This window comes from Erythrolamprus reginae, chromosome 1, assembly GCF_031021105.1.
Source record: "Erythrolamprus reginae isolate rEryReg1 chromosome 1, rEryReg1.hap1, whole genome shotgun sequence".
Lineage (NCBI taxonomy): Eukaryota > Metazoa > Chordata > Lepidosauria > Squamata > Dipsadidae > Erythrolamprus > Erythrolamprus reginae.
The window spans coordinates 224,935,190-224,959,177 of NC_091950.1; the positions used below are offsets into that span (position 1 = coordinate 224,935,190).

The window sequence follows — 23,988 nt, forward strand, 5'->3', positions numbered from 1 at the left end:
ATGAAGTGGACAAGGCCATTGGAGCTGTGAGTTCCGCCAACTGTTTACTAGACCCGTGTCCCTCCTGGCTGGTTTCGGCCAGCAGGGAGGTGACACGGAGCTGGGTCCAGGAGATTGTCAACGCTTCCTTGGGGAGGGGGTCCTTTCCATCATCCTATAAAGAGGCGCTCATGCGCCCCCTCCTCAAGAAGCCTTCCCTGGACCCAGCCGTACTCAATAACTACCGTCCAGTCTCCAACCTTCCCTTTATGGGGAAGGTTGTCGAGAAGGTGGTGGCACTCCATCTCCAATGGTCCTTGGAAGAAGCCGATTATCTAGGTCCCCAGCAGTCTGGTTTCAGGCCCGGTTACAGCACGGAAACTGCTTTGGTCGCGTTGATGGATGATCTCTGGCGGGCCCGGGACAGGGGTTTATCCTCTGTCCTGGTGCTTCTTGACCTCTCAGCGGCTTTCGATACCATCGACCATGGTATCCTTCTGCACCGTCTGGAGGGGTTGGGGGTGGGAGGCACTGTTCTCCAGTGGTTCTCCTCCTACCTCTCCGGTCGGTCGCAGTCGGTGTTGATGGGGGGTCAGAGGTCAACCCTGAGTTCTCTCCCTTGCGGGGTGCCTCAGGGGTTGGTCCTCTCCCCCCTGCTATTTAATATCTACATGAAACCGCTGGGTGAGATCATTCAAGGGCATGGGGTGAGGTATCATCAGTACGCTGATGATACCCAGCTTTATATCTCCACCCCATGTCCAGTCAACGAAGCAGTGGAAGTGATGTACCAGTGTCTGGAGGCTGTTGGGGCCTGGATGGGTGTCAACAGACTCAAACTCAACCCGGATAAGACGGAGTGGCTGTGGGTTTTGCCTCCCAAGGACAATTCCATCTGTCCTTCCATTACCCTGGGGGGGGGAAATTATTGACCCCCTTGGAGAGGGTCCGCAACTTGGGCGTCCTCCTTGATCCACAGCTCACATTAGAGAACCATCTTTCAGCTGTGGCGAGGGGGGCGTTTGCCCAGGTTCGCCTGGTGCACCAGTTGCGGCCCTATCTGGACCGGGACTCACTGCTCACAGTCACTCATGTCCTCATCACCTCGAGATTCGACTACTGTAATGCTCTCTACATGGGGCTACCTTTAAAAAGTGTTCAGAAACTCCAGATCGTGCAGAATGCAGCTGCGAGAGCAGTCAGGTATGCCCATGTTTCACCAACACTCCGCAGTCTGCATTGGTTGCTGATCAATTTCCGGTCACAATTCAAAGTGTTGGTTATGACCTTTAAAGCCCTGCATGGCACTGGACCAGAATATCTCCGAGACCGCCTGCTGCCACACGAATCCCAGCGACCGATTAGGTCCCACAGAGTGGGCCTTCTCCGGGTCCCGTCAACTAAACAATGTTGGTTGGTGGGCCCCAGAGGAAGAGCCTTCTCTGTGGCGGCCCCGGACCTCTGGAACCAACTCCCCCTGGAGATTAGAACTGCCCCTACTCTCCTTGCCTTTCGTAAGCTTCTTAAGACCCACCTTTGTTGTCAGGCATGGGGGAACTGAGACATCTCCCCCGGGCATTTACAATTTATGAATGGTATGTCTGTATGTATGTTTGTTTAGAAAATTGGTTTTTTTAAATATTTTTAAATAGTAATTTATATTTGTTGTAAATTGTTTTCACTTTGCTGTGAGCCGCCCCGAGTCTGCGGAGAGGGGCGGCATACAAATCTAAATAATAAATAAATAAATAAATAAAATAAAAGATGTGAGCCTTGATTGCATCAGCAGAATCCCACCCAGCCGCTCTGTTTAGGGTGACCCGCTCCCTTCTAAATCAGATGGGAGTTGGGGAGCCCTTGCAGGGCAGTGCCGAGGAATTTAACTCATTTTTCGCTGATAAAGTCGCTCGGATCTAGGCAGATCTCAACTCCAGTTGTATAGCAGTATCGACTGACAATGAGTCAGTCGAGATGACTGGGGCTAAACGTCTTTGTCCATCCATCTGGGAGGAGTTTGACTTGGTGACACTTGATGACGTGGACAAGGCCATTGGAGCTGTGAGTTCCACCACCTGTTTACTGGATCTGTGTCCCTCTTGGTTGGTTTTGGCCGGCCGAGAGGTGACACGAAGCTGGGTCCAGGAGATTGTCAACGCCTCCTTGGGGAGGGGTCCCCCTCCTCAAGAAGCCTTCCCTGGACCCAGCCGTGCTCAACAACTATCGTCCAGTCTCCAATCTTCCCTTTATGGGGAAGGTTGTTGAGAAGGTGGTGGCGCTCCAACTCCAGCGGTCCTTGGAAGAAGCATCTAGGCCCTCAGCAGTCTGGTTTCAGGCCCGGCTACAGCATGGAAACTGCTTTGGTAACGTTGATGGATGATCTCTGACGGGCCCGGGACAGGGGCTTGTCCTCTGTCCTGGTGCTTCTTGACCTCTCAGCGGCTTTTGATACCATCGACCATGGTATCCTTCTGCGCCAGCTGGAGGGGTTGGGAGTGGGAGGCACTATTCTTCAGTGGTTCTCCTCCTACCTCTCCGGTCGGTCAAAGTCGGTGTTAGTGAGGGGTCAGAGGTTGACCTCTAGGTTTCTCCCTTGTGGGGTGCCTCAGGGGTCGGTCCTCTCCCCCCTGCTATTTAATATCTACATGAAACCGCTGGGTGAGATCATCCAAGGGCACGGGGTGAGGTATCATCAATATGCTGATGATACCCAGTTATACATCTCCACCCCTTGTCCAGTCAGCGAAGCAGTGGAAGTGATGTGTTGGTGCGTGGAGGCTGTTAGGGTAGGTGCTAACAGGCTCAATCTCAACCCCGACAAGACAGAATGCTGTGGGTTCTGCCTCACAAGGACACTTCCATCTGTCTGTCCATTACCGTGGGAGGGAGCTTTTTTCCTCCTCAGAGAGGGTTCGCAACTTGGGCATCCTCCTCGATCCCCAGCTAACATTGGAACACCATCTTTCAGCTGTGACGAGGAGGGCGTTTGCCTAGGTTTGCCAGGTGCACCAGTTGCGGCCCTATTTGGACAGGGAGTCATTGCTCAGAGTCGCTCATTCCCTTATCACCTCGAGGTTCGACTACTGCAAGGCTCTCTACATGGGGCTACCTTTGAAAAGTGTTCGGAAACTTCAGATCGTGCAGAATGCGGCAGTGAGAGCTATCGTGGGGCTTACTAGATTCATCCATGTTTCTACAACACTCCGTGGCCTGCACTGGCTGCAGTTTCTGATCAGTTTCTGGTCACAATTCAAAGTGTTGGTAATGACCTTTAAAGCCCTTCCTGGCATTGGACCAGAATACCTCCGGAACCGCCTTCTACCGCATGAATCCTAGCGGCTGATAAGGTCCCACAGAGTCCGGGTCCCATCGACCAAGCAATGTCATTTGGCGTGCCCCAGGGGAAGAGCCTTCTCTGTGGCAGCCCCGGCCCTCTGGAATCAACTCCCCCCAGAGATTAGAATGCCTGCCACCCTCCTTGTCTTTCGCAAGTTACTCAAGACCCACCTATATCGCCAGGCATGGGGGAATTAAGACATCTCCCCCAGGCTTTCTTATATTTTATGTTTGGTATGTATGTGCTGTATGGTTTTTAAATTGTTGGGGGGGTTTTATATAATTTTATTATTAGATTTGTTCCATTTTTATACTGTTTTTATTACTATTGTGAGCCGCCCTGAGTCTTCAGAGAGGGGCGGCATACAAATCTAATAAATTGAATTGAATTGAATTGAATTTAGAGCCAGAATATTTCCATAAAATATTGTATACAGCTCACAGTGATTGAAAAGTCATTTCATTATTAAACATTATGGTTGAATATAATAAATGTCTGTAGTTTTAGAACTTTTTGGGGTCCTTCCCGGAGCTGCAGATAGATGTGACCACCTGGACTGCCAGTACAATCCTTCCTAAGAGATCCTCCCTGTATGGATTTGGGAGTGGAGTCCTAAATAAATAGCACTTGGATAGCATCTTCCTACAAGTATTTTCCTACAAAATACCCTAGATGAAGCAAATTATCTGGACTTTCTCCAGTTATTTTTAAGCTTGGTTATGGGACAGAGACAGCATTTTATACATAATCCATTGTAAATTATACTAAATGATAATAGTAAGACAATTCTATTATTCTAATCCAGACTTCCAGAACAGTCTTAACATTTTTAAAGGCCATTCAGGTAACCTGGAGGTTGGAAAGCAAGAAGACATAGCTTTTCCCACCCTACTTGTCTTTTCAACCCACTCATCCCACTTTGTTCCTAGGATTATTTAAAGTTTGAAACAGAGTTGGAAACCGGGCTTTGGTTGAATGTCATTTTCATTATCTCCAGAACTGCAACATTCAACTTTGAAAAAATAGAGAGACAGATTAGTGAAATAGAGATTCCAGACTGAAAAATAGTAAGTTAGTTGACTTATCACCAGGACACTGATGGGTACCTTTTTTAAATCTGGAATCTTGGTGACAGGAATGATTACTAAGAGTTTCATTCTATGAGTTGTTTTTATTTTTCAGATCCTGCTGTTCTATAGCAGATCAGATATAGATTGAGCACTTTTAAAATTGCAGTAGATCCTTTATTTCATTCTAGAACCCCATGATTGCATTAAATGATTTAGGAATGCTAAGACCTTGAAACTTGGACTAGATGGGTGTCAAACTAATGGGCATCATACTCTGGCCATGACACACCACCCCATTTTAGCAAAGGGGGGGAGTTGTGATACATCACATGACAACAACATGTCATCACAAGCTGGACACCTCTGATCTAGAGCTTATTGACTGGACAATTCTGTCCTGTCTGGGGAGCTGAAGTCCACACAGCTTAAAGTTGCCAAGTTTGAAAAACACTGACCTAGAGGAAGTTGGTACTCATACCTGAAGCTCTTATAAAACAAGTATAAAAAGGTGGACCTTTTTAAAATAGAAAGCCCAGGCAGACTTGTATGTATAGATTAAACAAACAACATTGATATGTATAAATGTATGTGTTGCGTAGAATAAAAGACAAAAACTTTTAAGACAAGCAAAGATGGGGATAAAGGTTCTTTCTCTGAGCTTGTGGGTTGGTTTCCAAATGTTTTATTACCAGGCTAAGTAACATCTTTAGTGGACGTTAGGGGATGTTGGTGTTCTTTTTATAAGAGCTTCAGGTATGAGTGTGTGTAAAGTGAGGGTCTTGTGACAGGTCTTATAATGGGTCAGCTGTCAGTCATCAGTGAGTGTTGTGATGAGTCTTGTGATAAGATTATCTCAGGTCAGGGTCCTTGAGGGGGGGAGGAATTGCATGGGTTGAGTCAGGGTCCGTGCTGTCTCTGGTTGACTTTGTAGCTGATTTGGATTCTGATGGATTCATAGCTGGTTGTTGGTCAATGTGTCTGTTAATGGAATTACTTATGGAGTGCCAGACTTCGTTGAACTCAGAAGCATGGCAGATTGTAACGTGGCCAATGATTTTTGCATTGCCCAATCAAACTGGTGTTGTTTGGTGTTGGATTTGGGATCATGGCATTTGACTGCCAGCTGATGTTTGTGGATCCTGATTTTTAATTGATGTGATGATATAGTTGACTCATCAAGACCCACTGATGACTCACAGCTAATCCCTCACAAGTCCTGTCACAAGACCCTTACTTGACACTCCCACACTTGAAGGCCTTACAGAGTAGCACTGACAGTGACATCCCGTAAACTCTGCTGAAGATCTTAGGTAGCCTGGTAAGGAAACATTTGGAAACCAACCACTATGACAAGCAAAGGTGTGGTTCTCATCCTTCACTCTGATGTTTATTTTTTCCCTGAAAAACCTAAGAAAGATGAGGTCCTAAATTTCAGGCAAAAGCAAAGCTGTTAAAATTGGCAATGCCATTTAGAATTTCACAACCCCTGCTCATGATAGTGGTCATGATAGTAGCAATAATAGTAACTATATCTTAGTGAATTTTTTAAATGGTAGAGTACGTAAGTAAGTACTACTTTGGTAGGAAGATAACAGTATTACATGTGCCTTGCTGTATAGTCATGTCAGTATGTTAATGCAGTTACACATAAGCATCTATCTTCAATCCCATCAGTCTCAATCCTCAGGCTACTATCAAACAAATAACATTTGGTGTAAGAGCAAAAATAACTAAATTGAAGATAACAGTTCATTGAAAAATACATACCTTCTGTAAGAATGGTTGGGGCATCTAACAAAATGAGCCTTTGGGCCACTCCAACAATGTTTGGCAGTAAGAGTTCTTGAAGTTCACCAAGGTTATGTGTATCCAGGGCAGTAAATATGAAGCTTGCATCAGTAGCAATTTGCTGAAGCTCTGCATTGTCAGCATTTTGGACCCCAATGCAAAATGAGAATATACTAGCTTGCTTCATTGCTAAAACTCCTTCTCTTATGTCATCACTAGACTCAATGTTACTTATGAGCACTAAAATCTGTGGCACACCTTCCTCTATTCGGCTGCCTCCTGAGTGGGTGAAGTGGTTTTGCATGACAAAATCAAGAGCATCTCCAATATTAGCTTCCTCGCCACCAAGAATGCTAAGGGCCTTCACTGCCTCTACAATATCAACTTTTTGGGTGTAGCTGTTCAAGGAGAATATAGTTCTGGGTTCATCACTAAACATAACCACCCCAATGCGTATGAGCTCAGCTCCAACTGAGAGTCTTTCAATTAAATTTGCAATGAAATCACGAATGGCTGAGAAAGTGACAGCGCCGTTCTTTGATCCGTCAATAAGGAAAATAATGTCAGCAGATTCTTGTGCTTGAAAAAAAGAGAAATGCAACAGGTGAAAGCATTAAACCAAGTGAATCCATGCAAGTTGAATAGCGTTCAACATGTTTCTTTGAAAAACAGAAAGAAACACGATTATGGAGGGGAAAAACATGTGGTGATCAAAGTCAATGGAACTTGCCTGCCAGTTCTGCATTCTGATTGAATATGAATGATCAGTCTTTAGAAAAATTGCCCTAAGGACAGTTTTCATATTTTATATTCTTGCACATTACTATATTTTGCAGTCACAGATGGCTCACTCTCAAATGAAAATATAATAAGGCTCTAAAACAACTTCATCATCAAAGAAATGTGAACTTTGTACATGGAGGGAGAAGCTTTTTTCTATATAAAATGCTTTCTTATGCCACATTTCAGTTATATGTAGTCTAGGGTTTACTTCCTACACCCGCAAGATGTGGCAAAATGTAAATGGAAAATGTTTCCATTTTGAGATTCAACATGGATCAGAAATAAGAAACAGTTTAAATTGGAATTCTATATATATTTACTCCCAAGGGACTTAAGTCAGAAAAAAAACATATGGAATTGCATGGCAAATGAAGCAATCATGCATTTCTTTACAAAATACAAATTTGAGTCAAGTAACTAATGATAATAAATGCAATGGAAATATAAAAAATTATAAGAGTTAAGAAAAATATTTTGAAAGATCAGAAAAGATTTTAAAGGCCCATCATGTTAAAAATATAACATAATAAAGAATGGATTTAAAAAAAAAAACCTGGGAAACATACTTATAAAATTTGATGTTTCAATTTATTAAACAATTAAATAAATACTTCATTCAAAAGCCAAATGTTTGTGTGTGTATATACTTTCTGTATTTCAGGATTATTAGATTATAATTGTCTGCATATTTTCTAATTATAATCTACATAAAAGTGCAGAAGAAAAGAAAAGAAAGTAAGCATATATAAATATTCTTGTATATGTCATTTATGAGAATAAAATATTAACATTACAATAAAAATGTACTTCTGATTTAATTGTTCACATAATACCACTGGATATTCAATCAAGTAATGCAGAATCGTGTTAAAGCGGTAAATCCAGTCATAACAATTATCCAACCACATATGCTATGCCTGTTTCTGGATCCACAATAGCGAACCTAATAATTGCATGGAGAATGCATTTTTCAACTGAGAAGATGGATTTATGATCATGTAGATTATCCATTTTGAGTCTCTCATGGTTGAGTAGAATTTTTAGAGTAATATCCAATCACTCCCTGATATTTCTGCTTGCTGGTAGAATAAGTATATCATAGCGCTGAATTTGTTTCTTCCTTTTCCTTCTGTGCACCCATCACTCAGGAAGAGCAATGAAAAACCTAGTTCTGTTTATGGAAGGTGATACATGATACAGCTCACATAATCCAGTAGCCTAAACATTCTGATTTACTATCATCTAATTCTGGGTTAATTACTCTCAATCATCTCAATCAAAAGAATATAATATCTATAATATTATATGCATATATAATAGTGTATATATATATATATATATATATATATATATATATATATACTATTATAGCACATTATGTATATGCTAGTGCATTGGCTTCCTTCAGTCTCGAAAGACCATGGTATCATGCTCTTGATATATATGCTATCACATATATGTGCTATTATATGTGCATATATTATATTATTTTAAGCTTTGTTCAGAATTTCCTGTTTATTATTTTAGTAATCAGATTCTTAGCCATTTGGCTATACATCAGTAATATATTCCTAAAATCAGTAATATATTCCTAAAATTAGAACTTATAAAGTTATGTTCCCTTTTTCTGGCAACTTTTGGGACACCCTGTTATATAATCTAATTTTAAAATATACCTCATAAGCCAGTCTGTATATACAGCGACTCTCATTTCTTGTAAGTTTATTAACTGGTAAAGGTATACCGTAGCTCAAAAGAGCAGCCACATCTCCTTATCCCTTTTTGACTACTATTTGTGATGAAGATTTCTTAGAAACTCAGAAAGTTTGAAAAAATATATATAATAATTTTTTGGACTAACTTTTAAAAAATATTTAGATTTTTTTAAAAAAAATGTTTAGACTTTTTGTTAAATACTGCAAATTGCAAGGAAACAGGAAGACCGTAATAGTTGGATAATTTTTCACTGCTGAAGAATCTTTATACCAAAGAATACAATGAAGGGTTGAAATATTGATGGAAAGCAAATTAAAGCATGCTTTTTAGAGTTTCAGAACAGCAAAGAAATGATGGCTTGAAAAGGAAGCAGTAACTAAGGTAGTGTGTAATATATACCAAGGCAATTTCAATGTTAAAGTTTCCAATTACACAGAGCATATTGCTGAAGAGTAAACACTTGCAGTTACTAGAATAGTGAGCATCTCTTTCACAGTGCATTTGATAATAGTTGCTTGTAATGTTTAATATGGGGGCATTCATAAGGTGTCATTTCAACTCATGCACAAAATATTAATTAATTAACCAACCTGTTAAATTTTTGAAACACCTAATTGTTGTTAGAGAAAAATACTTCTTCACATTATTGTTGACCCCAAGTAACCAAGCATCATATCCGAATGCATGTACACCATGTGCACAATTATTAGGCAAGTGGGTATTTTGATCATATCATCATTTTAATGCATATTTTCCACCTCCAACCTCTATAAACTTGAATGCTTATTTGGCATAAGCATATCAGGTGATGTGTATTTGTGTAATGAGGGATAGTGTGGCCTAAGGCGATCAACACCTTATATCAAGGTGTGCATAATTAGCAATAGCAATAGCATTGAGACTTATATACTGCTTCACAATGCTTTACAGCCCTCTCTAAGCAGTTTACAGAAAGTAAGCATATTGTCCCCAACAATCTTTACCGACTTTGGAAGGATGGAAGGCTAAGTCAACCACAATTATTAGGCAGCTTCTTTTCCTCAGGCAAAATGCGATAAAAAAGATGTGACTGATTCAGAAAAGTAAAAAATTGTAACAAGTCTTTCAGAGGGATGCAGCACTCTTGAAATTAATAAGATATTGGGACGATCACAGAACCATCAAACATTTGGTTGCAAATAGACAACAGGGTTGGAAGAAACATGTTGAGAGACAAAAACACACCTTAACTGCCAAAGATTTGAGAAGAATCAAACATGAAGCTTCCAGGGACCCATTATCCTCCAGTGCTGTCATATATTAGAACTGCAATCTACCTGCAGTGCCCAGAAGTACAAGGTGTTCAGTGCTTAGAGACATGGCTAATGTGAGGAAGGCTCACTTTTACTTTTTTAAATATTGTGGTTTATAAACATTTTGGGTTGCCCAAGAGCACTGTAGTTGTTCAATAATAAAATTAATCCTCAAAAACACAGCTTGCCTAATAATTGTGCACACAATGTAAAAGAAACATCCATTTTAAGAACAATCATTTGCAGTTATTTTATTTTTACCCAATACAACATTATTATCTTAAGCATTGATACAGAGCTCTGCCTGCAGAGTGGTGTGTGTGTTTATGAACTTTTGATAAGTTATTGATTCAAGGCTCAAGAGTCTTCTGTTAATGAAGGCTAACTAGGAAGTTCTGCTCAGCATCTTATGAAACTCCCAGAACCCTAATTCATTGAGGGGAGAGACAAACTGCCAGACAGCAGAGTCTAATAGAGATGAAAGTAGCTATCAGGAAAATACAGTGGTACCTCAAGATACGAACCCCTCGTCTTACGAACAACTCGTGATACAAACCCGGGGTTCAGAAAAATTTTGCCTCTTCTTACGAACTTTTTTCGAGTTACGAACCGGCGTTCGGAGACTGCTGGGAAGCTGCGTGGCTGTTTTAAAAGGTGACAGCCGGGCGGCGGGGCTTCCCAGAAGCCTCCCGAACGCCGGTTCGTAACTCGAACAAAGTTCGTAAGAAGAGGCAAAATTTTTCTGAACCCCGGGTTCTGTTCGGGAGGTTGCTGGGAAGCCCCCCAGCCCGGCTGTCACCTTTTAAAACAGCCGTGCCGCTTCCCAGCTGTCTCCCGAAGCCGAACGCGGAAGTTCGGCTTTGGCGTTCGGCTTCAGGAGACAGCTGGGAAGTGGCGCGGCTGTTTTAAAAGGTCGCAGCCGGCCTGGGGGGCTTCCCAGCACCCCCCTGAACCCCAAACCCAGGTTCGGGGGGTGCTGGGAAGCCCCCCAGGCCGGCTGCAACCTTTTAAAACAGCTGCACCGCTTCCCAGCTGTCTCCTGACGCCGAACGCGGAAGTTCGGCTTTGCCATTGGGCTTCAGGAGACAGCTGGGAAGCGGCGCGGCTCTTTTAAAAGGTCGCAGCTGGCCTGGGGGGCTTCCCAGCACCCTCCAAACCCCAAACGTGGGTTCGGGGGGTGCTGGGAAGCCCCCCAGGCCAGCTGCGACCTTTTAAAACAGCCGCGCCGCTTCCCAGCTGTCTCCCGAAGCCGAATACCAAAGCCGAACTTCCACGTTCGGCGTTCGGAGACAGCTGGGAAGCCGCGTGGCTGTTTTAAAAGGTCGCAGCCGGCCTGGGGGGCTTCCCAGCACCCCCCTGAACCCCAAACCCGGGTTCGGGGGGGTGCTGGGAAGCCCCCCAGGCCGGCTGTCACCTTTTAAAACAGCCGTGCGGCTTCCCAGCAGTCGCCGAAAGCCGTTTTTTTGCAGGGGGTTTTTGGTTGCACGGATTAATTGACTTTACATTGTTTCCTATGGGAAACAATGTTTCGTCTTACGAACCTTTCATCTTACGAACCTCCTCCTTGCACCAATTAAGTTCGTATCATGAGGTATTACTGTAATTGCAGGAAAGGGAAGTTTCCATTCATCCAATAATAAGTCTTGGCTCCCATAATTTTCTAAGGATAGTGAAAATGATGCATCTTCCATTCACTCCATCATTTTTGCAATGTGTTTTTTTTTTTCATTGAAATATAGTTCAATGGATATTCTGCTTCAAAAGTGAGAAAAATCTTTCCTGGAGGTAAAATGAGTATAGATTTCTCAGAAAGGCCTTTTTTTAAAGTTATATTTAAATAAAGATAGCGTGATCTATAGAATATAATTCTGGGCATTCTAGTGAAGAGAAGGACCAGGGAGACTTAGTATAGGTATTCCAATACTTGAGAGGCTGCCACAAAGAGGAAGGGGTTAGGTTATTTTCCAAGGAACCTGAAGGCCAGACAAGGAATAATGGAAGAAAACTGATCAAGGACATATTCAACCTAGAAATAAAGAAAACTTTTCTGACAATAAGAACAATCAACCAAAGGAACAGCTTGTGTTTGGCAGTTGTGGGAGCTTCAGCACTGGAGGCTCTCAAGAAGAGATTGTACTACCATTTGTCAGAAATGATATAGGGTCTCCTGCTTGGGCGGGGGGTGGGGGGTGGATGATGACCTACAACAGAGGTCTTCAAACTTGGCAACTTTAAGGCTTGTGGACTTCAACTCCCAGAATTCTCCAGCCACAAGCTATGCTGGTTGGAGAATTCTCGGAGTTGAAATCCACGAGTCTTAAAGTTGCCAAGTTTGAAGACCTCTGCTGTATAAGGATTCTCTCAAGACTTTTGAACTTCAACTCCCAGGATTCTCCAGCCATAGGTTGCTGGCTGACTAGCTGGAAAATTCTGGGAGTTGAAGTCCACAAGTCTTAAAGTTGCCAAGTTTGAAGACCTCTGACCTACAAGGCCCCTTCCAACTTTGTTAATCTGTTAAATCTAATAAAAAAAATAAAATGATAAAATGAAATAGCTTAGCAGAGAAGAGTACGGTACTTTCTGATTTCCTCTAGGACTCTCATTATTTGCCCTATTCATGAAATATTTGGCTGTGACTCATGAAGAAATGTAATTAAGCAAAATGAATAAAAGTAATGAAACAAGGCAAATATTATAGCCGCTCCGAGTCTTCGGAGAGGGGCGGCATACAAATCTTAAAAATTAAATAATTAAATTAAATTAAATTAAATTTTGGGTTTTGTTTTGTTTCATGCATTTCAAGGTATAAAAATAAAGTTCCAAGAATGCAGGTTTGCAGAATAATCATTGATACATTTAAATTAATATTTTCTGTTCTATTTCATCATTTTTACTAATGTTTACTAATTAAATGAAACAGTTTTTATTCAGATTATTTAAGGGGTGGTTTTTATTTACCTTCCCCACCGTTTTGCATCATGATGTTTGTGTGTGTGTGTGTGCGTGTGTCCCTTGTGCAATTTGGCTTCTGTGCATGCTCAGTAGCAGCAATCAGCCCGAAACACAGCTGAGGAGATGATCAGGTGAAGAAATAAACATCCGTATTAATCTGGGGGTGGGCAGTAGGGCCTTTTTTCAAGCATCAGAAGAGGAGAAACCATCCAAACAGGGAAAAAATCACCCCAAAAATGGTGGCGCACACAGACAGTGACATCACCAGCAGGTCACTACCATTTCAGGCAATCCAGTCCGAACTGGGAGGAGCCCACCTCTGGATTATTTCCTCTCCTCTTCTTCTACTTAATGTAAATGTGGGATTTATAGGAGTTTTCCACTTTAATTCTGCTATCCAGCTGTGAGCCAATGATTTCTGGTTCCCTTTCTTCTCTTTGTCCATTTGTCTGTCCAGTAGGACAAAGATAATTAGAGAGCTGGGGAGAGGTACAGCCTGCGGAGACTGGCAGGGAAATCACATGTAATGGCAGAAAAGTATTATATGGGGGGGGGCTTTGTTTTGCACTCTTTGAATGTGCATTTTAGGGTTTTTCTTACAACCAAGGAGAGGCTAAACATCCTGCAATTAATAAATTGCAAAACATTATGGGGAAAGGGGGGGCTTCGCTTCTAACTACCAGTAACAGTAGTTAGATAAACACATATATCTTATTCTTCGTACCACCTTTGTCATTTCTGTAAAAATCTTAAAATTCTGTGTATTGTAATTGTATAATTTTACTAGTCTGGATATTACACACTCCCTGACAGGAGCATTCAAGCATCCAAGCATGGAATAACTCATGCAGTACTTTTAAGAAAATTGACAAAAATGAAAATATTTGCAACAATATTCTGTTCAAAATCTTTTTCCCTTATCATTTTGCTTGCATTTTCTTCTACGCTGCATGCTATTTTACTATTAGCCGCACATAATACAGATAGAAAATATTAGTATAGCACTAGAAGTTAATTACTGTTACCTTGAAATGCCCTTGCACTACATATCAAAATCTTAAAATTATGGGAAAGTAGCAAATAATTTCCTCAGACACAAATATTGCAATGGCAGAGCAGATAGTGTTACCTGTGATGTCTTTAATCCCTCCTTCTACTCCAGCCATTTCTGGAGCCATGGATGAGCGAATGCTGGCAACTAAGTCGCCTATAATGCCATGGAGAGCAGTAAAGTTTTCTAGGTTGAATAGGTGTGTATCAAGAGGTTCGCTTGCTATTTCTTTTAATTCCCCTTCCACTGCATCCTGCACTCCAATGGCAAACATGTTTACCTCAGCAGTTTTAAGTATAGATGATGGTAGAGCCACATCATCTTGGGATTGTCCATCCGTTAACACTATAATAATCTGGGGAATGCCATTGCTTGCTCTGCTTCCAGCAGCTTTAGTTAGATGGTTCCGAATTAGGAACTCTAATCCTTGTCCAGTCTTGGTTCCTCCCCCCATGTAAGGCATGTGTGAAATATGGAAGAGGACATCTTGCAAAGTATGATAGGTGTTTAACTGGAATTCTGAATGTGGGTTTCCGCTGAACTGGACCAGACCAAACTGAAAATCATTTTCGCCCACATCTAATTGTTTTACAACATCATACAGAAACTCCCGAACAAGTTGGAAATGTTCTTTTCCAATGCTCCAAGAGGAATCCACTAGAAATATTATATCAGCAGCAGCACCGATTTTGACATCTTTAAAAAAACACATTGATTTATGATTTTCCAGAGGTCATAGTGGGGAAGAAGATCTTGTCCTATATTAATAGCCAGGCTCTTCTTTTATATCACCAACAACACTGAGTTCATTTACACTGGTGCAGATGGAAACTTTTCAAACCCTGGAAGTTATTCTTGTTTAACAAACATTGAACAATGTGGCAATATTAAACTTCTAAAGCAGCTTGCAGAAATGCATTTTTCTTGCTAAACTAAGCTAGAACTTTTTCCACTGCAATATTTGTAAGGACAACAAAGAATAGTGGATGGAAATTGACCAAGGAAAGATTCTACTTAGAAATAAGGAGACATTTTCTACTTAGAAATAAGGAGACATTGTGAGAACAATCAACCAATGTAACAGCTTGCCTTTGGAGGAGGATGAGCTTCATCACTGGAAGCTTTCAGGAGATTGGACTGCCATTTGTCAGAAATGATATAGGGTCTCCAGCTTGGGTGGGGGGTTGGACTAAATGACCTACAAGATCCCTTCCAACTCTTCTAATCTAATCTAATCTAATCTAATCTAATTTAATCTAATCATTTTGTATGATTTGTTTGTGTGATTTGTTTGCCCAGGTAAGAGAAAGTGAATGTGCATGTTATATACTTGGTTTCTACAGGGTCTTCACAAATTATGGAGTATATTAAAATATATTGACTCAATAGTTCATTGAGGAATATCAAAACTAATCCAGGAGACAAGAAATGTTGAAAGGGACAGCTCTTAATATGCCCATTTGAAGTTCCATACATGAGTTTCCATTGAACAGGATCACCCACATCCTAAATGAGTGGCAGGAGATTTTCTGCTTCTCTCTTCAATCTCTCTCTTGCTCTCTCTCGGAGAGGGGCGGCATACAAATCCAAATAATAGTTCATATATCTTGTAAAGAAGTTATTCCCCACCTTTATAGCTCAGCGCCCTGGAAATGGGAGAGGGAAACCAGCACACGTATACACATTTACATGTGCAAGTGGGGCCACCACTTGTGCAGGTTAAGCTGCACACGTGTGTATGTGTGTGCGCACACGCACCCTGCCCCACCATTTGTGCAGCCCTGTTCCAGACAAGCCACATCCAGTAGCAGGCTGCAGACGGGGTTAGCAACCTCTGCTGTAAAATCATCAGTTTTGTTTAGTGCATGAAACTAACCAATGTGGGTCATAAACCATAGTTCATGGCTTAGCACTTTATGAGACTTTAGAATAATCAGAAACTGATTTTCACCATGATAGTCAGCAGTCCAGTTCCTCTGTTCCCTTAAATTTATGTTTTAATTGCTATCCAGCAAATCAGTGAAACAAAGAAGGAAGAAATGAAGGAGCATATTTCCTTCTCTATCCCATAGTACATGACAGATACTAACAGAGAAAAGTGGAGATCTGGTGTGTGGAAAGAGTTCAGGGGCACCTGGTACAGTTCTTTTAGGGGAATTTTCAGATTTATTTATAAAAGGTTGTTCTGAAATAAATTGTTGTAGTACTAGTTCTGCATTTTCTTACTCTGGTTCATATTAAATAGTTTTGTATAGTACCAATATTATAAGAACATGATGCTGTCTTTATTCATCAGATAGAAGAAAAGTCAAATTAAAATTAATTGAAAATTATACCAATGAGCAATATTTCCCAAACATTTTGTAATATTACTTAATTCTTTACTGGAAAAAAGAACTGAGCATAAAATCAACCATCTGTATCATTGGGAAAATAACATTTATCTCTTTAGAAATGTAACATATGAATGTTGGCTCCCTTTCACAAAAAAATCCCCATTTTTTGTATGCTGTGGCTATACCACAAATGACATTGATCTATTCCAGCAGATCCATTTTATAAGGATAAAAAGCATAGATAAAACAGAGGAAACTGCTTGTTCACCAAGGCAGGCAGGCATGAGACACATACAGTAAATATGTCTATGCACATACACACAGCAAAGATTCAATCGGAATTACAGCAATATACAATAGCAATATATTTTTCCCTTCAAAATTTCCAAGGAAAACTTGGGATAAATTTCATTTTTAAATACTGGATTATTTAAAAATAGAAGACACTTACTATTTTCTTTTTTTTGTGCATCAGCCTCATGATTGCCTAAGAGTAAAAGACAACAGATTGTTGCAAAAATCAAATTGTGATACTTCCTCATTATGTTTGGTTATGAGTTGTTAGCTTTTCAAAGCATCAGTTTTAGATCTGAAAAGAAATGGAAATATTGTCAGTTAAATATTCCTTTTGATGTTTGATATACAGAAACCAATAATATATCATCATAATAATGGAATCAATTATAAACAAATCAATTACTCTCCATCTAGAAACTAATAATTTGCTCTCTAACAAACAATTTGGTTTCAGAAAAAAACTATCCTGCAACCTGCAGCTCCTCCACTGCAAAAATATATGGACAACTCATCTAGATCAAGAGAAATCCATAGATGCAATTTATATTGACTTCTGCAAAGCCTTTGATTTAGTGGTCCACGACAAACTACTCTTAAAACTCAAATCCTATAGCATCTCAGGATCCCTCCATAGCTGGATTACAGCATTCCTGTCAAACAGACAACAAGTGGTCAAAATAGGGAGCACCATATCCACCTCCGTCCCAGTTAAAAGCGGTGTTCCCCAAGATAGTGTACTGGGACCAACGCTCTTCATTCTCTACATCAATGACCTTTGCGATTACATCACAAGCAACTGTGTCCTCTTCGCCGATGATGTAAAACTCTTCAACACCACCGATAACACAACTACTCTCCAGAAAGACCTGAACTCTGTTTCTGAGTGGTCTAACACATGGCAACTCCAAATCTCAACTAGCAAATGCTTTGTCCTACACATTGGGAAGAAGAATCTGAACTCCAAATACGAACTGAATAATCAAATTATCACAGATAATCCCCACTCGGTTAAAGACCTCGGTATACTAATAACAAAAGATTTAAGTGCCAAAGCCCACTGCAACAAAATAGCCAAGAAGGCTTCAAGAGTTGTAAACCTAATCCTATGTAGCTTCTGCTCTGGAAATCTCACACTACTTACCAGAGCTTACAAAACTTTTGCCAGACCCATCCTCGAATACAGCTCATCTGTTTGGAACCCATATCGCATCTCAGACATTAACACCCTTGAAAATGTCCAAAAATACTTCACCAGAAGAGCCCTTCACTCCTCCACTCGAAACAGAATACCCTATGAGACTAGACTTTCAATCCTGGGCCTAGAAAGCCTAAAACTAAGACGCCTTAAACAAGATTTAAGTATTGCCCGCAAGATCATATGCTGCAACGTCCTGCCTGTCGGTGACTACTTCAGCTTCAACCACAATAACACAAGAGCACACAACAGATTTAAACTTAATATTAAGCGCTCCAAACCTGACTGTAAAAAATATGACTTCAGTAACCGAGTTGTCGAAGCATGGAACTCATTACCGGATTCCATAATGTCATCCCCAAACCCCCAACACTTTACCCTTAGATTATCTACGGTTGACCTATCCAGATTCCTAAGAGGTCATTCCTAAGAGGTCAGTAAGGGGCGAGTACAAGTGCACTAGAGTGCCTTCCGTCCCCTGTCATATTACTCTCCTATATGTCCTATACCTTTCTTCTATTCCTATATATCTTCTTCTATTCTTTCATTGATATGTTCTATTACTATATCTTCTTTTCTATCCTTTCTTAGATCTCATCTATAACCTTCATCATGTATTTTTTCTATGTGTAGATATATGTATACCCACTAAAGCCGTCATTGTGTATTGGACAAAATAAATAAATAAAAAATAAATAAATAAAAATTTGAGCCAAGTGCCATCTCCTACTCTTTCCCTTACCTCTTCCAAAATAATTCTCTCCTTGGATTTGGCTAGATAAGACACAGCTTTGAATAAGTTCACAATGTTTGTTACCTCAATGTCACCCAATTCAACTACTGGCTTAGGATATTCAAAGTTTTCTGTTTAGAATTAAGCATTTGACCATGTCATCCAGTACTTCATGAATTCCTCTCCCCAAAATAAAGGAAGTCTTTGTTTACTGACCATTGCTTCAGTGACCATAATTAGGATAGTGCCAAAAAAAGGAGATTTGTGAACAATCCTCAAATTTATAGTCACTTCAGTATCCCTGCAATCCAGTGGTGGGTTTCTACTGGTGCATAGGTGACTCCACACCGGTAGCGCCTACCAGATTGTGCAATTTGTGCATGACCACTCCAGTGTCAGTCCATCAGGTGGCCCCATCATTTTTCTTGATTTTTTCCAGCTTTTTTGCTTTTTGCGCATGCACAGAAGCAAAAATCTTCTGAGAGGATGCTTGTGTGCACAAGATTTTTATCACTTGTTGCCTGTTAGACAGAAATGCAGTAATCCAGCTATGGAGGGATCCTGAGATGTCATAGGATTTGAGTTTTAGGAGTAGTTTGTCGTGGATCAATTAATCAAAGGCTTTGCGGAAGTCGATATAAATTGCATCTATAGATTTCCCTTGATCTAGATCAGTGATTTTCAACCGGTGTGCCGCGGCACACTAGTGTGCCGCGAGACATGGTCAGGTGTGCCGCGAGGCGGTTCGCCCCCCCCCCCCGCTATTGCCCCCCCGCCCCACCGCCGCTATTGGCACCCTCCCACGGGAGGCCGGCAAAGGTTGCTTTGAAAGTCGGCCCCCTCGTGTCCATGGCTTCTCGTCGCTTCCCCAAAGCACCGTCGCTTCCCCGAAAGCGTGCTCCTCATCTCCCTGCCAGCCCACGGGGGGCGGGGAGGCGCCGGCAGCAGAAGGGAAGGGAGCCGCGGCCGCCCCTGCCTCCCCACGGTGCCTCCGGCCCCCTCGGCCTTTCGGCGCTGCCCCCCGCCCGCCCCCTCTCCTCCTCCGCTGTCTCCTGCCTTTCGGCGTGGCTCCTCCCGCACCCGGAACACAGGAGACAAAAAATGGCCCAACTCTCGTTCTCTCTCCGTTCTCAGCGGAGGCCAGCGAAGGTAATATTCAATGTCGGGAGCGCGCGGGCGGTTGCGCGCGCTCCCTACCCCCCTGCTAGCCGCTCGGAATATTCAAAATAAGAAAAACCTTCGCCGGTGAAGGCTTTTCTTATTTTGAATATTCCGAGCGGCTAGCAGGGGGGTAGGGAGCACGCGCAACCGCCCGCGCGCTCCCGACATTGAATATCACCTTCGCCAGCCTCCGCTGAGAAGAACGGAGAGAGAACGAGAGTGAGTGACAGCAACAGACAGCAAGATAGAGAGAAAGAGAGAAAGAGAGAGAGAGAAAGGGGGGAGAGAAAGAGATAGCAAGAGAGAGAACAAGAGAGAGAAAGAGTGTGAGAAAGAAAACAAGAGAGAGAGAGAAAGCAAGAGAGAGAGAGAAAACAAGAGAGAAAGTGAGAAAAAGAGAGAAAGAGGGAGGGAGAGAGAAAGAACAACAGAGAGAGAAAGAACAAGAGAGAGAGAAAGAAAATAAGAGAGAACAAGAGAGAGAGAGAAAATAAGAGAAAAAGAGATAGCAAGAGAGAGAGAAAGCAAGAGAGACAGATAGGGAGAGGAAAGGAGAGAGAAATGAGAACAAAAAGGGGAGAAAAAAGGAGAAATGATTGAGGCAGAGAATGAGAGGAGAGAGAAACAAAAGAGAGAGAGAGGGGTGATTCTTGAAGCATAAGGTAAAAAGCACCCAAATAATAAGAAATGCCCCCCAGCCTACACCTCTTTTTGAAAAGAATAAAAGAGAAAAAACCCCAGCCCTCAACTGGTTTTGGAAATGGTTCCAGTGTGTATACACACACATAAGGGGGGGAGAGAGACAGGGATGGAAAAAGAGGAGAAGTGAGAGGGAAAAGGAATGAGGGAAAAAGGGAGGAAGAGAGAGAAATGACAAACATGAGAGAGAAAAGGGGGAAAGACAGGAGAAGTACCCAGAAATGAGATATAAATTTGAGTAGGGATGATTGATGATTGACTGTATTTATAAGGGGATGTTACATGGGATTGTATATACGAGGGGGTTATGTATGTATGTATGTATGTATGTATGTATGTATGTATGTATGTATGTATGTATTTATTTATTTATTTATTTAATTTGTGTCATTTTGGTTGGTGGTGTGCCCCAGGATTTTGTAAATGTAAAAAATGTGCCGCGGCTCAAAAAAGGTTGAAAATCACTGATCTAGATGAGTTGTCCATATATTTTTGCAGTGGAGGAGCTGCAGATTGCAGGATAGTTTTTTTCTGAATCCAAATTGTTTGTTAGAGAGCAAATTACTAGTTTCTAGATGGAGAGTAATTGATTTGTTTATTATTGATTCCATGACTTTACATGGGACACAGCATAATGATATTGGTCTGTAGTTATTGACAAGAGAGGGGTCTCCTTTTTTGAAGATGGGGATGACCATTGCTTTCAACCATAGCTTAGGAAGTGTGCTGGTTCAAAAATTATGCTTAGTGGTTCAGCTATGGCAGAAGAGAGCTTTTTTAGGAAGTAAGCACATAGACCAATTTTTACTTTGCTGTAAAAATGCCTATTTCTCTGTGAGGGCATATAGAGTTTTGCTGTCAGGAAACTATTTTCATATATGGATGGATGGATGAGGATTATGATGAAGAAACTGATGAAGAAATTTGGGGTTTATGTGAATACCAAGAAATAGGGTTAGAGACTAAACTGAATGTTTGAAGAACCCTCCTTCTACAAGACAAAAGTAAACACAATGGGAAACTTTTCTGCTTAAAACTGTATTTGAGGCGAACCTGTCTCATATGCAGCTTTTCCTGTGCTTACCATAAATATTGGAAAGGATCTGTAATCCAAGCAAACACATTGCTTCTTTAATTATACAAATATGGCAAGGACAGCCATTTTCTCTCCTTTGAAGGAGAATGCACATGCAACTCATGGAAAGCCATTCTCTCCAAACAGCAGTGTTCTGAGTAGAAGGAGTTCAGATGTTTTAATATCAAATTCCAAGAATGTAGCTGAAAAATATATTACACAAACACATGCACTGCTGCAGTGCCAATAAGTTCAGATGTGCAAAGTGATGAAAGTAGTGTTTCATAGGGAAAGAATGCTCTGAGACTGTTTAGGGACCCTGGTGGGGATTGAACCCAGAAAAAAATGCTTACATGGAATTGCTGTTTCAGCCAGCTGCCTAAGCTTTTGCAGGACTCTCTGCAAATAGTGAGAGGGACTGTCTGGGTTGAACTGAATTCAAGAAGAAACAAATCCCTCCGTTAGTAAGTGAGACCCAACCAAAGATGCTCAAAGTGCTGTTCTTACTCTCTCCTTCCCCATTTCAGATACTCTCTACATGCAGAGAGTAAGTTCCTTCTCTGTCCTACTCAATTACATTTTTCCCTTCCTCTCCTTCACCTTCCCCATGCCAGGAATCTGTTATCTCCTCTCTTCTAATACTAATATAGATACTAATTATAGTAGATTATCTTCTGTTCAGTGTTCTCTTTTCCAGGACAAATATGGTATTTTGTGTCACCAGATAGTCTTAGATTAAAACCAGTGTCACCAGATAAAATTGAAATCAGAAATAAAGACTAACTTTTGCTGCTGAAATACCAACTTCAAATCTCTCCTTTTCCTGAACTGTATTGACTAGCAATTCCAAATGACTTTTTCACATTAGTAACTAGTGCTACAAGACTGTTCCCTACCTCCTTTCCTTTTTCTCTTTTCTTTTATCTTGTGTCATGACTTTTAGACTGCAAGCTCATAGAGAGGGACTGATTTTTAAAGTAAATCACTCAGACAACTATTTTAACTGAACAGCATGATCATCATATTTTCAATCTATCAATAATCTATGACAAATTCATGCTCTTTGAGTGTTACATTCTCAGACTGAAGCACACGTGGTTTAGTCAGGTCCTCCATTCTGGAGAGAAAATACTGACTGCTGCTTGGGTAGACTGTCTGGCAGCTCCCTATAAAAGGGCTGGCTGTCAGACAGAGCTGGATTGTAAATAGTTGCCAAATAAAGATTGGCAATAGTTGCCAAATAAAGATTGGCAACTAACACTGGTGACGAAAGTGGGATTGGAAGGCAGATAGGCCAGAAAAGGGCGGATACCCTTGCAATCCAACCTGGGGCAGTAAGTCTTTGGGTCACCTACATGACTTGTTTCAAATGCTTCATGGAGGTAAACGACCTCCTTAGGCTATCAGACAAATGCAAACGAGCACTCTTCCTGAACTCCTGCAGCACAGAGGTGTTTGACATGGCTCAGGCACTTGCCAAATCAATGTCAATCCAATGTCACCTGGTCTGCCCTACAGACAATGCTCAAGACCCATTATGCCCCTAAACCCTCCAAATTTCTGCGGTAGCATGCCTTCGATCTGCAGAACCAGAAGGAGGGGGAATCTATAAATGAATCTATTGCCAGGATGCCCATGGCTGCTGCCCATTGTGAGTTTTGCAATCTAGATGAGCTACTGCTTGATCAAGTGATCTGCGGAATTCAGAGGTTGCTTTCAAAGACCACCCTCACTCTCCAGATTGTGCTGGAGGAGGCCAGGACAGTCGAGGTGTCCACTAGGTTAAGTGAGGCACTACAGCAACCAAGCAGCCTGAAAAGTGCGTGAAAGACAGTTGGCGTGAATCGCAAGAATTTAGCATGAGACTTCTCATCTGACAGCGAAGAGGAAGTTTTGTGCCTTCAATTCAAAAAGCATGAAGTTGTAAATGCACCTGATGACAGACTTCCACCATGTGCCAGCTGTGGAGAGCACCATCACTGCACCAAAAACTGCCCGATACCATGAGGCCATCTGTCAAAGGTGCAACTGTCACAGTCATCTACAAGAGCAAAGCTGCTTTCACCACAGGCAATGGGGCGAGTACTGAGAAAGCCTGGCTATGCCAAGCCAGCCTCAACACAATGATTGGCAGCCAAGACGGAGAGCCAACTGCCCAAATAACAATCTGGCAAGCAACCACGCCACACCAAAAGAAGCTATGAGTCATCATCCTGCTCGAGGGGGACATCATGCAGCATGGAGATTGACACCAGGTCATCTCTCACCATGGTATGCTGGGCCAAGCTGCAACAAGCAATCAGAGGGGTTTGTTTGTTCATTTGTTTGTTTATCTATCTATCTATCTATCTATCTATCTATCTATCTATCTATCTATCTATCTATCTATCTATCTATTTATTTAATTTGTATGCCGCCCCTCTCCGCAGACTCAGAGCGGCTAACAACAGTAATAAAACAACATATAACAATAATCCAATATTAAAACAGTTAAAAACCCATTATTATAAAAACCAATCATACATAC

General features: G+C 41.5%; 2 protein-coding genes across 14 annotated transcripts in view; both read right to left on the minus strand.

The window, feature by feature from the left end:
* Window positions 1-23,988, minus strand: part of COL6A3 (collagen type VI alpha 3 chain) — a 180,828-nt gene that overhangs the window by 132,141 nt on the left and 24,699 nt on the right. For 12 of the 13 annotated variants that reach the window (XM_070732276.1, XM_070732288.1, XM_070732286.1 and 9 more), the window contains exons 3-4: window positions 16,753-16,890; window positions 6,151-6,750 (exon numbers count right to left, since the gene is read on the minus strand). In XM_070732276.1, coding sequence (XP_070588377.1) covers window positions 6,151-6,750; window positions 16,753-16,843 — 691 coding nt within the window. In that variant the 5' untranslated portion in view covers window positions 16,844-16,890. The remainder of the gene's footprint in view (window positions 1-6,150; window positions 6,751-16,752; window positions 16,891-23,988) is intronic. The other variant, XM_070732287.1, reaches the window with a different exon arrangement.
* Window positions 13,259-14,677, minus strand: LOC139157953 (collagen alpha-3(VI) chain-like). The gene is made up of 2 exons (XM_070735237.1): window positions 14,044-14,677; window positions 13,259-13,410 (listed from the first exon to the last, which is right to left on the minus strand). Exons 1-2 carry the CDS (start codon window positions 14,675-14,677, stop codon window positions 13,259-13,261), a joined length of 786 nt encoding a protein of 261 aa, XP_070591338.1.

Excerpts from the sequence above, each read along its gene's own strand:
- LOC139157953 (XM_070735237.1), bottom strand. The coding sequence starts at position 14,677 with ATGTGTTTTTTTAAAGATGTCAAAATCGGTGCTGCTGCTGATATAATA. Across the intron at positions 13,411-14,043 it reads AGGGATTAAAGACATCACAG|GCTGTACCTCTCCCCAGCTC; the intron begins GTAACACTATCT and ends CAGTCTCCGCAG.